The sequence below is a fragment of the Monodelphis domestica genome, chromosome 6, assembly GCF_027887165.1.
Source record: "Monodelphis domestica isolate mMonDom1 chromosome 6, mMonDom1.pri, whole genome shotgun sequence".
Classification (NCBI taxonomy): domain Eukaryota; kingdom Metazoa; phylum Chordata; class Mammalia; order Didelphimorphia; family Didelphidae; genus Monodelphis; species Monodelphis domestica.
In genome coordinates this window covers 50,640,971-50,657,710 of record NC_077232.1, presented here as the reverse complement: position 1 = coordinate 50,657,710, position 16,740 = coordinate 50,640,971, and the positions used below count along the sequence as shown (strand labels likewise).

The window sequence follows — 16,740 nt, the reverse complement described above, 5'->3', positions numbered from 1 at the left end:
TTTTCTCTTGAGTTTGAGAGAAAGATTTTTGCTTTCTGACATAAATATCAATCAGCTTTTGCTTCATCCTTGTAGGTCATTCATTTTTTCCCAAATAATGGGCCTTATGAAACTAAGCCCTTCTTAACAGCTCAGAGTTATTTAGCAACCACAGTTATTCTGTTACAGAGGACAAGGTGATCTCACTATAAATGCTTCTTGATTGAATGATTGAAGCTTGTGAACCCAGCTTTTATCTTCTTTAGAAAGTGGCTTTTTTACCCAATTCTGCAATGGAAAATAAGAGCATGATCTGGATCTGGGTGTCCTGATAACAGCACCAGACAAGGATCATCAATACTCTTTTGAGGACTCCTTGGCCAGGAGTCTGGCCAAGAGCACAGCTACTCTGCTCTCCCAATCCATGGACATCTCCTCTACCCTCAAGGATTATGAAAGTCACAGATGCCTGTGAAAGTGGCAAATTCTTCTCCCTTGAACCTCAGCTTTCTGGCAATGATTCACTCAAATGGAATACTTATTTTAAATAATTACTATTTAATGCTGTGTTATATTGAAAACTAAATAAATTCCCTTCCATGAGTATTTTAAATAGTTATTATATAATGTGTTATGTTTGAAACTAAATAAAAATACCACAAAAAATAACAACAATGAAAATAAGAATTCCAGTAATTTTAGAGTAGGATAAGTCAGAAAACAAAGGTACTTATTAGCAAGCTCTTAAAAATCTTAGAATCTTCAGGGTTCAAGATAAACCCATATAAATCATCAGTATTTCTGTACACTTCCAACAAAATTCAGCAGTAGGAGTTAGAAAAAGAAACTCCTTTTAAAATCTAGACATTGTAAAATATTTAGGAATCTATCTGCAGAGACATAGACCAGAATTATATGAACACAACTACAAAACACTTTTCACACAATTAAAACTGGATCTAAATAATTGGAAAAACATTAACTGTTCCTTGGTAGGACAAGCTAATATAATAAAAATGACAATCCTACCCAAATTAATCTACTTTTTTCAGTGCCATACCTATCAAACTACCAAAAAACTTTTTCATAGAATTAGAAAAAAATTATAACAAAGTTCATTTGGAAGAACAAAAGATCAAGTATATTGAGAGAAATAATGGAAATAAAAGTGTGAAGGAGGGGGGCCTAGCAGTACCAGATCTCAAACTATACTATAAAGCAGTGGTCATCAAAACAATATGGTGCTGGCTAAGGGACAGAAGGGAGGATCAATGGAATAGACTTGGGGTAAATGACCTCAGCAAGATAGTGTATGATAAACCCAGAGATTCCAGCTTTGGGGACAAGAACTCACTATTTGACAAAAACTGCTGGAAAAATTGGAAAATAGAATGGGAAAAATTACATTTAGATCAATATCTTACACCCTACACCAAGATAAATTCAAAACTGGTAAATGATTTAAATATAAAGAATGAAATCATGAATAAATTAGGTGAACATAGAAGAGTATACCTGTCAGATCTGTGGGAAAGGAATGAATTTAAGACAAACCAAGAGATAGAGAACATTACAAAATGTAAAATGAATGACTTTGATTATATCAAATTAAAAGTTTTCATACAAACAAAACCAATGCAACCAAAATTAGAAAAAAAGCAACTTACTGGGAAAAAATTATAACAAAACCCTCTGACAAAGGTTTAATTTCCCAAATATACAAGGAACTAAGACAAATTTACAAAAAATCAAGCCATTTTCCAATTGACAAATGGTCAAGAAACATGAATAAGCAGTTTTCACATGAAGAAATCAGAACTAAATCACATGAAAAAAGTGTTCTAAATCCATTCTGATTATAGAAATGCAAATAAAAACAACTCTGAGGTACCACCTCACACCTAGCAGACTGATCAATATGGTAGCAAAAAAAATTGATAAATGTTGGAGGGGATGTGGCAAAATTAGAACACTAATACATTGCTGGTAGAGTTGTGAATTGATCCAACTATTCTGTAGGATAATTTGGAACTCTGCCCAAAGTGTTTTAAAAGACTATTTGCCTTTTGATCCATCTATACCACTGCTGGGTTTATACCCCAAAAAGATAATAAGGAAAAAGACTTGTACAAGAATATTCATAGTTGTACTCTTTGTGGTGGCGAAAAATTGGAAAATGCAGGGATGCCCTTCAATTGGGGAATGGCTGAACAAATTGTGGCATCTTTTGGTGATGGAATACTATTGTGCTCAAAGGAATAATGAACTGGAGGAATTCCATGTGAACTGGAACAACCTCCAGGAATTGATGCAGAGTGAAAGGAGCAGAACCAGGAGAATATTGTACACAGTGACTGATAATACTGTGGTACAATCAAACATAATAGAATTTTCTACTAGCAGCAATGCAATGATCCAGGACAATCTAGAGGAACTTAGGAGAAAGAATGCTATGCCCATCCAGAGAAAGAATTGTGGGAGCAGAAATACAGAAGAAAAACACATGATTGATCACATGGTTCAATGGGCATATGACTGGGGTTTTCATGTTAAAAGATCACTCTACTGCAAATATGAATACCATGGAAATAGGTTTTGAACAATGATACATCTATTACCCAGAGGAACTGCTTGTCAGCTTCAGGAGGGGGAATCATGAGTCATGTAACCATGGAAAAATATTCTAAATAAATAAATAAAGATATTAGAATTATAAGTCTAGACCTGAAACATCTTTAGATAACATCCACCTCCCTCAAGTAAAGACAGAGAATTTCAGAGAAGGGAAATGGGTTACTTTTCCAAAGATCACAGAAAATTAATCAATCCAACTATCAATAAAATTCAAGACTACTGACTCCAAGTATGATACTCTTTCTTTTTTAATTTTCTTTTATTTTATTGATGCTTAGATATGTAATATGTATATTTGCCAATATATACATTGTATAGAATGAACGTACATGAATATACAAGCATGTGTATGTGTGTGCATATATATGTATATGCCTTGTGTATACATATATATAGGTGTGTGCAAATATTGTTGTTTGTTTGTTTTTAAGTCACTTTGACTTTTTACCACCCCATTGGGGGTTTTTTGCCAGAGATATTGGAGTGGTTTGCCATTTCCTTTTCCAGTTCATTTTACATATGAGGAAACTAAGGAAAACAGGGTTAAGTGACTTGCCCAGAGTCACATAGCTAGTAAGTGTCTGAAGCTCTATTTGAACTCATGAAGATAATCTGTCTGATTCAAAGCCTGGTGCATTATGTGCCACCAAACTGCCCCAAGATATATATCAGTAAAATATTTATAAGTAAAATATATATATGTGCCTGTGTGTATACTTTGTCTTCTTTGAAGACTCCCTGTATTATCTTACTAAGTACAACCCTATAAGACAACTACTATAGGTATTTCTTTCCCCATTCTGAAAGTGATAAGTTGGAAGCTATTTACACGGGTTCCTAGTGAGCAAGAGGTGAGATTTGAACTGAGATGACTTCTGACTTTGAGAATTGCTCCCCATCCATGATGGCACAATGCCTTCCACTAGCATCAGAGAAACAAAATTACATAATTTCCAGAAAGACTTTTAGTACTAGATCTAGATGAACCTCTTTATTTTAGATAAAAGAAAACCACATTTATTCCCTACCTTTGCTCTTCTCCCCACCTGAGGCAGCCAGTAGAAATAGATGCTAAGAACCTCCAGTTTTACTGATACTCAACCTTTCACCTTTACTTCTTTCCACTGAAAAAGCTCTGTGAAGACTGATGATACACTGAGAAAAATACACCCATACTCTTTAATAGAGCTGTGCTAAATATAGAGGGTAGAGTATTGTATGTCCTCTTGAGCTTTTGGTTCATAGGACTGATAACTGGAGAGGACCCCTCAAGTCATTTTATTCAAGCCTATTATTTTATGCTTGAGGAAAATGAGACTCATAGAGATCAAGTGTTTTGACCTTTGTACATGAGTAGAGAAAGAATTTGAGATGAAGCCACCTGAGTTCAAATTCAGTGAGTTTCTCTATGTGGGTTGTTTTTTTGTATGTTTTTTTTCCCTTCCTTTTTTTCTTTCTTGTGTTTTTTTGATGCTGAATTTAAAAAGAAAAACAATCTTTGAGACAAGCTAGATCTGAAATTTTAATGGCATATTTTACAAGCAATGATGAAAATCCTTCCAGCAGTGCATACTGGCATCTACTCAGCAATTTCCAGTCTTAGAGTTGCCTGGGTCATTTAAAAGACTAATGACTTGCCCAGGGTCACAGAGCTAGGTGTTTCTTTCTTCTTTCTTTTTTTCTTTCTTTTGTTCTTTCTTTCTTTTGTTTTCTTTCTTTTGCTCTTTCTTTCTTCTTTCTTTCTGTCTTTTGCTCTTTCTTTTTTCTTCTTCCTTTCCTACTTTCTTCCTTTCCTATTTTTTCCTTTCCTACTTTCTCTTTTTCTTTCTTTCTTCCTTACTTTTCTTTCTTTCTTCTTCCTTTCCTACTTTCTTCCTTTCCTACTTTTTCCTTTCCTGCTTTCTCTTTCTTTGTTTGTTTCTTTGTTTCTTTTGTTCTTTCTTTCTTTCTTTCTTTCTTCTTTCTTTCTTTTTTCTTCTTCCTTTCCTACTTTCTTCCTTTCCTATTTTTTCCTTTCCTGCTTTCTCTTTCTTTCTTTCTTTCTTTCTTTCTTTCTTTCCTTCCTTCCTTCTTTCTTTCTTTCCTACTTTTTCCTTTCATGCTTCCTTCCTTCCTTCCTTCCTTCCTTCCTTCCTTCCTTCCTTTCTTTCTTTCTTTCTTTCTTTCTTTCTTTCTTTCTTTCTTTCTTTCTTTCTTTCTTTCTTTCTTTCTTTCTTTCTTTCTTTCTTTCTTCCTTCCTTCCTTCCTTCCTTCCTTCCTTCCTTCCTTCCTTCCTTCCTTCCTTCCTTCCTTCCTTCCTTCCTTCCTTCCTTCCTTCCTTCCTTCCTTCCTTCCTTCCTTCCTTCCTTCCTTCCTTCCTTCCTTCCTTCCTTCCTTCCTTCCTTCCTTCCTTCCTTCCTTCCTTCCTTCCTTCCTTCCTTCCTTCTTTCCTTCCTTCCTTCCTTCTTTCTCTCTCTTTCTCTCTCTCTTTCTTTCTTGTAGTTTCATAATCAGTTTCTAATTCTGTGATTGGCTGATCTTGGGCCTATTATAATGCTCATAAATGGATTTTTCCTTAGAACATGCAGAGAAGGAAAATTGAAACTCCCCCCTCCAAAAAAAAAAATGACAGTCTGGAAGACTTCTTGTTGTGAGGCCTTTTCTATTTAGCTATGTTTTTAAAAGGATAGAGCTTTAGTAGAATGGTAACCTGTATGCCTGCAAAGGGTGATAGATAAATATTTAACAGTAAAATCATTTTCTGAGGACATTGATGGTAGAATTCTTCCATGAAAGAGCCATCAAACCCGGGGCATTCACTTAGATATTGCCTTAAGGAAAATGTAACAAAGAGGTTTAAAATTCACTTGGCTTTATCCTGAAGGAGGAAAATGGTTGTTTGTTTGTTATTGGACCATTGCTAAAGCAATTTGGGGAAAGGAACATGAAGGCCTTCAAATATTTGAAAGATTATCACATGAAAAAGAATTAGACTTGTTATGCTCATCCATAGGTACAATGGATAGACATTACCAGAATGCAGATTTTGCTTCAGTATAAAAATATTTAGGTTGGGAAAGAAGAACAGAAAAACAAGATAGCTTTGAAATTAACATATTGAATTAATATATGCACACATGTCCTTTTTAAAAGCAAAATACATACAATAGAAAGTTTCAGTTTCATATAGAATTCACTTTTTCTGATCTTTCTATATAGGCATGAAATTTTTGATGTTTATTAGGGATTTTTCTTTTATAAAAGAGATATGAGACAGTATGAACTGGGTAGAGAGCCAGTCTTGGAGTCAAGATGACTTAAGTTCTCCCTTTGACACATGTTGGTTTTGTGACAATGGGCAAATGTCTTAACCTCTCAGTGTCCCAGGGAACTTTCTAACAGTATAAGTTAACAAAGAGATGATAATCAATATTAATGGAAGGAACTTCCATACCAGCAGTTCCCCACATTGATATAATCACAGGTACAGACCAAATAAAATAAATAAATAAATAAAAATGAGTAGAGTATAGATAACAATGAGAGTGGCCCAACGTTACACCAAGATATTTTAGATCATCATCAGCCACTGGTTATTCAGATAGAGACTAGAAGATTACCTACGAGGGGTGCCTTAAAAGAGATTTATACCTCACTTGAGAGTTCAACTAAATGGCTTTGAAGGCCACTTCTAATTCAGTGATGATGAAAATTCTAACATGTGACATATGCCATGATTAGTATATGTAACCCCTCCTCTGCTATTCCTTTTAGAACAGCCTCGAACAGAATTGGAATGGGAGAACAGCTATGCCTTGAAGATGTTCCTATTTCAGTTTGTCAACTTGAACAGCTCCATCTTCTACATTGCATTTTTCTTGGGAAGGTAAGTCACCTCTAGACACCCAGGGGTTCTTGCCAGAGCAAAGTCTCTTTCCTCCCCCTACTCCCACCATTACCCCTCCAAAAATGCCCTTTTCTTTTCTATAATAAAACGCCCCATTTGTGTCAGGAGTAAGCCAGTGCTTGGAATTGGAAATCAAGAAGTGTTACATATGTGTACTCTTTTCCATTCATGTGTCTTTCTTTGTGTTCATCCCTGCAAGCAGGAATTGAATTGTTCATTGTTATTTGTTTAACAAATGCCTGTCATATCACCAGGTGCACAATATATCAATCTAGAAGCCAGTCTTGTTGTTGCTGTTACTGTTACTACTAGTATTGTTATTTTTACTGTAATTACATATTGGTTTATTGATTGATTGATACAAACAAGGCCAAAATAAAACATTTGGGGAGTATTTTTTGCCAATAAACTTTTTTCTTTAATCTCTATTTCTTCTTATTAGCGGTAGCCTCTATTGAATCCCCAATGAATTCTAATGAATTGGAAATTATCTCTTTATAGGTTTTCAGGACGTCCAGGAAAATATAATAAACTTTTCGACAGATGGAGATTGGAAGAAGTGAGTATCTCTGTATATATAGATGAGATGAGCGTGACATGTATGACTGAGATGAGAAAAAAGAGCTACAGAATTATAAATGGAGAGATAGAATGGCACACAGTAGTAAATTTGGGGTTCAAGATATCTGGGTTCGAATCCCAGCTCTGACAGTTCCTAACTAGGTGGTTGTATATACACAATTTACTTAATCTCTTTTATCTTCCATTTTCCAGTAATAAAACTGATAATAATCTTTATGCTAATTATCTCACAAGAACATTGGAAGAAAAGACCTCATCTCCTATTTCAGCCACTTGTACCTGAGTAACCTTGGCCAAGACATTTAATCTCCCCAAGCCTCTGTCTCCTCATTTGTAAAATAAGAAGGTTGGACTAGTTGACCTATGAGATCCTTTCTAGCTCCAAATATCTGATCCTTTGAGCTTAAGTCTTAAATCTCTATAAATGTGAGTTATTATTATAAATACGTGCCCATTACAGCCCCAGAGTACGCTAGACCTTCTGGCATTTGTTCATCAAAGTGTACCCTGGGGGGAAACACATACCAGGAGGTAAAATAGATCTCTGACCTCCAGAGGTTTAGAGCTAGAAGGAACCTCAGTGTGAACTGAGACTGGCCCTTTCATTAAAGAGATGAAGAAACTGAGTCTCCCATCCTCCAAAGGGAGAGTGATTTATCTATAATCACATAGGGGTTAAGAATCAGAGAAAGGATTTGAACACGGGTCCCATGACTCTTATTCATACTCTTTCTGGACCTAATGGTAGAATCAAGAACAATTTAGAGACCCCAGGTGCTTTTCTGAGAAGAAGGCAGAGAACCCTATGTGACCTCAAGAAAGCTCCTCAATATCCATTAATAGCTTCCATACTAGGGAGTCCCTGAGGGAGAGCAGAATTTCTAATGCCATTCCAAGAACCTATGGAAAATAAACAGCTATTTTGACTGGTAGGCATCAACCTTTAAAGTACAACAGGTTTTTCTAGATTTTTTGAGCCACTTCAATTAACCTCTCTCTAGTGTAAGTGTCCTGTTGCACATCTCCAGAACTAAAGATAAAAACAGTTCCCTGAAGCCATCTGAGTGAGGCTGGGTTTTATGCAGGTGTTCTAGATTCCTCCTAAAAGGGACCAGAATCCTCGGGAAGAACTTGCCACAACCAATCCCCCCAATTCCTCAGAGATGATTGTGATATCGAGAACCAGCCCCAAGGACACTTCTTTGTGGTTTTGCTGCAAAACTCCAAAACGACTTCATAATTTCGGAGCCAAAGGAAGAAACCCAAGAGGTCATCTCACCCAACACCTTCATTTTATAGATCAGGAAACTAAGGCCCAGACCAGGGAAATGATTTGTCCCGAGTCACACAGCCGGTAAGTGGCACGGCTGGAATTAATTCCCGGATCCTCTGACTACAAATATTTTGTAGTTAATGGCATGGAAAAACCATGCCTGTGACTAATGAAAGATTAGCCCACTAAACATTCACCCAGTTTAGAGTTGAAAAGATGTCCGGAGTTCATTATCTCTCACCAGCCACTAACAGAGGTCAAGTTGGGAATGGAAATGCACAGGGAGAGAGAGATGCCAACCTATGAATTGCATCTGATTTCAGGGTTTATTCCATGAGTAACCTGAAAATTATAGTCACGTGTGCTTCTTTAGGATGGAAGCATGGATAGTTCTATGTAAAGGACTACGTAAAATTATAACAAAATCAGACAAAGTTATTTTAAATGTAATTGGGACTCAAAAAGGGCCGTTTGTCTGTTTTATAATGAGAGAAATGCAATGGGAAACGTGGCATGTTGAACAAAGGGCCAGGTTAAGCATTAAAAGATCTTGGATTCAAGTCTTGGCTCATAAACACTGGCTGTGTGAGCTAGATAAAAGGTCATTTGTACTTAAACCAGGGCGATGTCTATATGAGTGGAGAAAGGAGGGAGGGGAATGCAGAGATTTTTTTTTAATTAAAAAAGAAGTCATCAGCTTCTTGAGTCAAGGATGGTAGGTTGTAAACCTGGTAAGTGATAGACATAAAAATGTCTGAAAGAGGTACAAGTTCAGGGTGACAGAGATTATAATGGAATGGAATGTCTAATGCTAGGTGGCACAGTAGATGGAGCACTGGGCTTGGAATCAGGAAGACTCATTTTCCTGAGTTCAAATCCAGCTTTAGACACTTATTAGTGCTGTGACCCGAGGCAAGTCACTTATCCTTGTCTGCCTCAGTGTTGTCATCTATAAGTAAACTAGATGAAATGGCAAAGCACTACAGCCAAGACAATCCCAAATGGGCTCAGGAAGACTCAGAAATGACCAAAACAAAACAACAAACAACAAGGCATGTTGCAGATCACAAGCCCTCCCTAGTGGTTCATCCTGTATGATTTACTTTGTCCTGCCAAAATTTTAAGAGGAGGCAGGGAGGGAGAGTCACTGCCAGAGCTCATCCTCTGAAGGAACCTCATCACAACTGTGGTGAGGGAAAAATGAAGTGAAACAAAAGTCCAAACTTCACAGCAGATCAAGTTATTAACCAATTATTAATTACCCGCCACTTAACTGTTGAATAATGTGGCTCAGACAAAAGAGTATCCTGGGAGATTGGGTGGATTTTCCCACCCAGCTGCTCTTGGGACACTCAGGTGATAAATGCCTTGAGGAGTCAATCTCAGTCAAGATGTGAGAAGATTGCAACCTGACACAGCAGGTGAAGAGTTGGAAAGGGGGGCAGTGATAATGATCGAAAATATATTTGTCCTAGAAACAAGATCATAACTAACTCTCCCCAGAGGCTGTGACCCCCACTCTCCAGGCCATTGCACTAGAGATATTATTTTTCCCATGGAAATTGAGGTTGAGGGAAACTATGAGACTTTCCCAGGATTACAAAAGTAGTGTTTGAAGTGACATAGGAATCTCATTCTTTCTGATTCCAAACTCAGCACTTGATGATGAAAAAGGAGAGAGATTTTTTCCAGATGTCTCATTCTGCCATTTAAAGTTGTGCAAACATTACTTCCAAGTAGTCATCCTTCAATCAACCTGTTACACTGACCTGATAGTTATTACTATTATTATTTTTATCATCATCATTATTAACAATAATGGTAGATTGCATTTGATAACACTTTAAGATTTGCAAAATGCTTAATAAATATTACTTTGTTCCATCCTTACTTCAAACCTGGGAGACTTTTTTTTTTTATAGCTGATAAGAGAGGCAGAGAGATTAACTTACCCAGAATCTCACAGTTAGTAAATGTCTGAGGTTGGATTTGAACCTATGTTTTCCTGACTCTAGGTCCAGCATTCTACCCACTATTCCATGAAGCGAATGGCCAGTGTTTGTTCTAGAAAAAACTGTGGCATACTTTGACTTGTCTTCCTCCCTCCTTTTCCTTTCCATGTCTGTATTCTTCACTTTTCTCTTACCTGCCCTCCTCCAGATTTCTGAGCCTTTTATTCCAAAGTTTTCAAGCAAAACTTATCCAAGTCTACCATTTCTGGGCAATAGTTCATGGAATGGTTCTCTCCAGATCTACCTTCTATTGCACCTCCATCGAAACTTATTCATGTTGATTCCAATCCTTTTAGGATTGTTCTCAATATAATAAACCATTCAATGTTTGTTGCCATATGGTAGAATGAAGACCCAACTGGGATTCAGGAACCTTGGGCCACTAGCTCTGGGAAAGATGGTATAAAGGAAAATCGTTAGATCTGGAGCTAGAACAAGTAAGTCCACATCTGGGCCCTTCCATTTACTAACTGGAGAAATTGGGTAATCTAAAACCCTCTATCTCATCAGCACAATGGTGATAATAATACTTATTGCCTCTAGTTTAAAGGATTGTACAATAGGAGTGACCTTTGAAGGAACTTTTTCCCCAGTATGGCTATGAGTATCCAGCCAAGTGACATTAGAAGAAGAGATTTCGGCACTTTCTGTGACCGAATTATTTTCTCCCTTTAAAGTCCTAAATCTTGGAAGAGAAGATGATAGTGTAGATCAAAGTTCATGAGAAGAACAGAAACCATCATTTCTTAAAATGGCCTTTAAAACCATTTCCAGAGTTGGGGAAAGGGACTCAGATTCACACCACATTATCAGAATTTCCTCCGGCTAAAATCCAAGTGGAATTATTCATTATAATTCACATTTCTACAAAGAAGGACTTTACAAGTAGAGGGAGAGTGTGGTTTAGAACTTAGGGTGCTGAACTTGGAATTAGGAAGTCATGCTTTAAGATTTTGCCTTAGACACTTAGGTGACCCTGTGAAGCTCACACATTTCTGTCCAGGCTGGGTGGACTGAATCTTTCCTCTCCACCCTCTTTCTTTTCATCTCCTTTCTGGATATGATCTTTCCTCCATTGAATGTAAGGAGCATGAAGGTAAAAACTGGCTTTCTGATTGTCTTTTTATTTCAAGCATTTAGCATGGTCCCTGGCACATAGAAAGTGCTTAAAAACTTCTATTTGATTCTGATTCAGTTTCCTTATCTATAAAATAAAGAGATTGGACTTGATGGCCTCCAAGATCTCTTTGATCTTTTAATGTGTGATTCTATAAGAGTTTGGGTGTTGTTCAGTCATTTTGCAGTTGTGTCTGACTCTTCATGACCCCATTTGGGATTTTCTTGATAAAGATACTGGAGTGATTTACCATGTCTTTCTTCAGCTCACTTTATAGATGAGGAAACTGAAGCCAACAGGGTCAAGTGACTTGCCCAAGGCCACACAGCTACCAAGGGTCAGAGGCCAGATTTAAACTCAAGAAGAGGAGTTTTCCTGACTCAAAAGCCAACACCCTTTCCACTTGTACCCACCTATCCTTCTATTTTTGTGGATGCGTATACTGAGGCAGAGGGCATAGGCTCTGACCCACGGTCAAGCATTTTTCCTGATGTCATGATACAAAGTAAAACTAAGAAGCAGGACTGGAACCTAAATTCAGTGATGCCAAATCTGACAACCTTTCCTCTCTATTATGTTCTCTCCCCATTGAGTAACAGTGGGCTTACTCTCTTGTCCCCAACAACAGTTTGTTTGGTTTTTTTCATCGCAATTCTTCTTTCATTGAGGTTATATTATCTGTGAAGTATATTATGGAGAGGTCAGACTGATTTTGTTACTCTGTAAAACAGAATTATAAAAACTATGGTGAGCCCTATTAATTTTAACATGCAGAAGTACTCTTCATAATTATAATACCCCAAGAAAGAAAAGTATGTCTTAATAGCCATGACATAATTGAAAGAGTCAGAAGGTCCAGGTTTGAGTTCTTAGAGAAATTGCAGAATCACTGATTTAGAACTGAGTAGGTCCTTAGAGATAGTTCTTCTACTCCAGCCCCTTCACTTTAGATAATTTCTCAGTTTCCTCATCTGTTAAAAGAAGGAAGTGAGGGTTTCCATACATTATTTATTATTAAATTTATTATTAGATTACCTGATGGAATTATTATGAGAATCAAATAGATGTCTACCAAGTGTTTTGTAAATAGTGAAGAAATTCAAGGTACTATTATTGTTGTTGTTATTAGTAGTAGTACTTTGTGAGTTATAATGAGGCTTTCATCATGGAGAGATAAGAGTCTCAATATTGAAATGACCTTCAGGAATTTTCAAGATTTATTCAGATCTAAACAGAGACTCACTAGTCTACAACATCCCCAGGAAGGGATCCATTGGCACCTACCAAAGGGTAACCTCCTTATTTTTGAGACAACCCCTTCCTTGCTTGGATAATTTTAATTTCTAGGGTATTTTACTTCAATAAGACCAAAATCCATTCCACTATTCTCATATCCATGGCAAAGTAATAAATGCCTTTTTTTTTACGTTGGTGAGCCCTATTAATTTTGGTCTTTCCATTATTTGAAGACAGTTATCATCCTGCCTCTTAAGTGTTCCTCAGGAGTTCTAGTAGCCACCAGATGACCATCTACCAAGCTTGCTATAGTTGGGATCCTTCTGGCACTGTAGGCTGACCTAGATAGGTTTTATTTGGTTCTTCAATTTTGTGATCTCTTGATCTCCTTTAGCCTTTCACGGAATGTTGCCCAGAGGCTCTGAATTTCTTTCCCATCTCCCCAGAAGGAATGCTGTCCCTTGATCTGAGGGGCAGATTTCCACTCAGGAATGTATTGTTCTTTTTCAGTGTCACCCCAGTGGCTGTCTTATTGACCTTTGTCTGCAAATGAGTGTCATCATGGTTTTAAAGCAAACATGGAACAACTTTATGGAACTCGGATACCCGTAAGTTTGCTGCTCTCCCAGAAGCATTGCCTTATATTCTGGGACAGGGTAGGCAACCATCATTGAATAAATCACTTTTTGGAAAGAAGACCTACTAGTCTTCAACAAACCCAATGGATCTACCTCTACACGGGCTACACAGGAGGGAAAAAAGAAGAAAAAATAGAAGAATGAATACTTTTTTAACCCTACAAGAAAACAATGAGAATATTATACTGGAGATGCATTTGGGTACCATCTCTTTTCACACCAGAAGACCAAGGAGGAAATGTGATTGTGCCATAGAATTCTATTTCTATACATTCCCTTAAATTCTAATTGCTTCTGGATACTGAAAGGAATATTTTAATGAATCAAATCCCATCCCATCCATTAAAATAAGTCCTCTTTCAACATGCAATATATTTAATACAATATGCTATAGGAGCTTAGGGAACCAATAGAGCAAAGTTATATGTAGACCAGAATTTGCTAGGGATCAGGGGATAGGGAGGGAAAGGAGGGGATAGTTGAACTGAAGAGCACAAGAGCCTCTAGTTATCCACATGAAGAGTTCAGGAAAGCCCATCAAACAATATTTTTATTCTTACATTTCCCTTTATTCCCAAGCTGCATATAGAAATAGCTGCCATAGAAACAGCACATTTTCTGGAGTCAGAGGACCTGGGTTCAAATCCTACCTCTGCTGCTTACTATCAGTTTGGATAATTCACTTGGAAAATTCACCTAAAATTCTTGTGCCTTAGTTTCCTCTTTTGTAAAATGAGAGGGTTGGACTAATTAACTTCTGAGATTCCTTCCAGTTCTACACATAGGATTCTATTAATCCAACCCCATTCCATAATGATTTATTAAGTTCACTGGGCAAAGGGGATACAATTTCAAATTCACAGAATGCAAGAGTCTCTGCTCTCAAAAAGCTTTTTTTATGGAATAGAGACAAAGTTGAGCTACATCATTTTAACATATAACTCCATCATGTGTCAACATCATTGGGGGAAAAGTATTAGAGGCCTCCTTATTGGATTCAATTTGAAATAGGCCAAAACTCATTGTTGAGGGGGAATTTGAAGTGAACCCCAGGTTCAGGAAAGGTATCCTTTGTAAGAATGCAAGGAAGGAAAGGAATTTTCCTACTTTCTTTTTGACCTGAAACACTTCTAGGGTTTGGGATTTCCAAGAGAAACCCAGGGTCCCATGCCATCACCACATATGCAGTTCATCACAGGAATATATTTATTTAAATGGCATGAAGATCAATAGGAGGGCTCAGGGAGTAAGGGTAGGGCTAGGTTCAGATGGAGATAGCAGTACCCAGGAAACCCCAAAGGACCAGAATCAATAAGTTATGTTGACATTAGAAGTAATCACCAGAACTAGAATCTTGAATATTGGGATTGACTTCTAGCAAGAGGATATACAGACCCCCAAATCACATTTGCATGATCCCATTCATGAATAATTACATGATTTCTAAAGTTTCATGGTGTTGTCTTGTAGATTGTTCCATAACTGGTGGACCCAACATAAGATTAAACGAAATGAGCAAGTATTGAAATTACCACAGTGGGAAAAAGATTGGAATCTACAGCCTATGAATCTCCATGGATTAATAGATGAATATCTGGAGATGGGTAAGGATATATGCATAAGATATTGAAATGTGAACCGTTCTTCAAAAGATTAGAAGCAGACTACATGACTGTCTTGGAAGTAGCTTCTCTACTGATAGTGGAGTCACCACTTCTTCTGAACACTCATTCTGTTAAGTCACAAGAGGAAGAGGCATGTCAATGAACACCAAAATGTGCTTGCACCTTTGAGATATTCTTAAATTCTAGTCCTTTTGGTTTTGCAGACAAAGAGACAGGTTGGTACAATGAATAGTGAGCTGGACTTGAAGACAGGAAGATCTAGGTAGAAATCTTATTCCTAGCACATTTGACTTGACCTATATTCTCTTAATATTCTCTAAGAAACTTTATCAGAAAGTGAGAAAAGGTGCCAACCTGCTCTAGTAGAAGGACTTTCCCATACTGATGAATGACAAGTCCTATATCTCCTCCTACTCTATCCTTAAGATTAAATTTGGATTTTTTTTAGTTTAGTTTTGGGCTGGGCTGGTGCATGTTTCTGTTATTTCATGTGAATATAATGAAAAGAATACTGAATCTGAAACTGGACAGCCCAGATGTGAAACTAGAGGTACTTTCTGAGTGACCTTGGGCAAGCCATTTCAGTCCTTTGCATCTTAATTTCCTTTCTATAAAATGAGGGAATTGAATTAGATAACATCTGTGACTTTCAGCTATAAATCTGTGATTTTATAATTTCTAAAGATGCTTCCTGCTAGCTCTCATTGTCCACTAAAATTCCATATCTTTTACTTAGTCCCCTCTATCTCCAATCCCTATTCAAATAGCTATTTTTTTTTAAACTTGAGGGGCTTGTGTCAGTCATTGTAACTGTAGTTTTAAGTAAATCATTTAACTTCCCTGGGTCCTGTTTATCCATTGCTAAATTCCATTTACAGACCAGACTAGTGGTTCCTAATATTTTTTTGTTTGTTTGTGGACAGCTTTTCAAAAAAAAAAAAAGCCTATTCAAGCAAACCATCCACAAGATATTATTTGCATGTGTTGATTAATATAATAAAGGATGATTAAAAACTATTGAAAATTTAGTAACTTACAAATGAATCTGGCTTACATATTTTAAATATGTTCATTTATATTTCATTATATATTATTATATATTTATAATCATATATTCATAAATATTAGAAAAATATCATATACATGTGTGTGTCTACATAAAGAAATAAATGTGATTATAAAAGAAACAGTCTGGCAAAATAGGTAAAGAAACTAGGAAAACGTGGTTTTAAAACTTCTCTCTGACATACACTTTTTTGTGACCATTGGCAATTTTTTACTCATTTAACCTCAGCTATGTAATGTAATATAATGTAGCTACATTACATATAAGTTTCAAATGAATGATGTACAGATGGAAAATTTGCCACACCTGAGCTCCATTCTCAGCATCCTTGTAAGTTACATCCTCATTTTATGTAAGGATAATCATGAGATAAATTTGGCAGGGAATTTCTTTAATCAAAAATGATTTGAAGCATTTTTATATGACTAAAGATAGTTTTTAATTTCTTCATCTGAGAATTGCCTGTTCATATCCTTTGATCACTTGTCATTCAGGAAATGCTTTGTATTCTTATAAATTTGACCCAGTGTTCTATATATTTGATAAATGAAACAAATTTGCTTTAAAAAAAAAAAATTTGGCAGGGACCCACGCTGTGCTGCAGGGCTCTTTTTTCAGAGCTTGTGCTTTTGGTAAAGTGCTGCAGGTGTGACTCTCTGGCTCTCTTTGCTCTGCTCACTTGACTGAAAGAA

The 16,740-nt window shown here is 36.7% G+C and overlaps 1 protein-coding gene across 6 annotated transcripts in view; it reads left to right on the top strand.

Annotated features, from left to right (window-relative positions):
* ANO3 (anoctamin 3) overlaps window positions 1-16,740 on the top strand; it is a 616,473-nt gene that overhangs the window by 577,992 nt on the left and 21,741 nt on the right. For all 6 annotated transcript variants that reach the window (XM_007497186.3, XM_007497185.3, XM_056802002.1 and 3 more), the window contains 4 exons: window positions 6,367-6,478; window positions 7,001-7,058; window positions 13,230-13,327; window positions 14,828-14,961. In XM_007497186.3, the coding sequence (XP_007497248.1) occupies window positions 6,367-6,478; window positions 7,001-7,058; window positions 13,230-13,327; window positions 14,828-14,961 (402 nt within the window). The remainder of the gene's footprint in view (window positions 1-6,366; window positions 6,479-7,000; window positions 7,059-13,229; window positions 13,328-14,827; window positions 14,962-16,740) is intronic.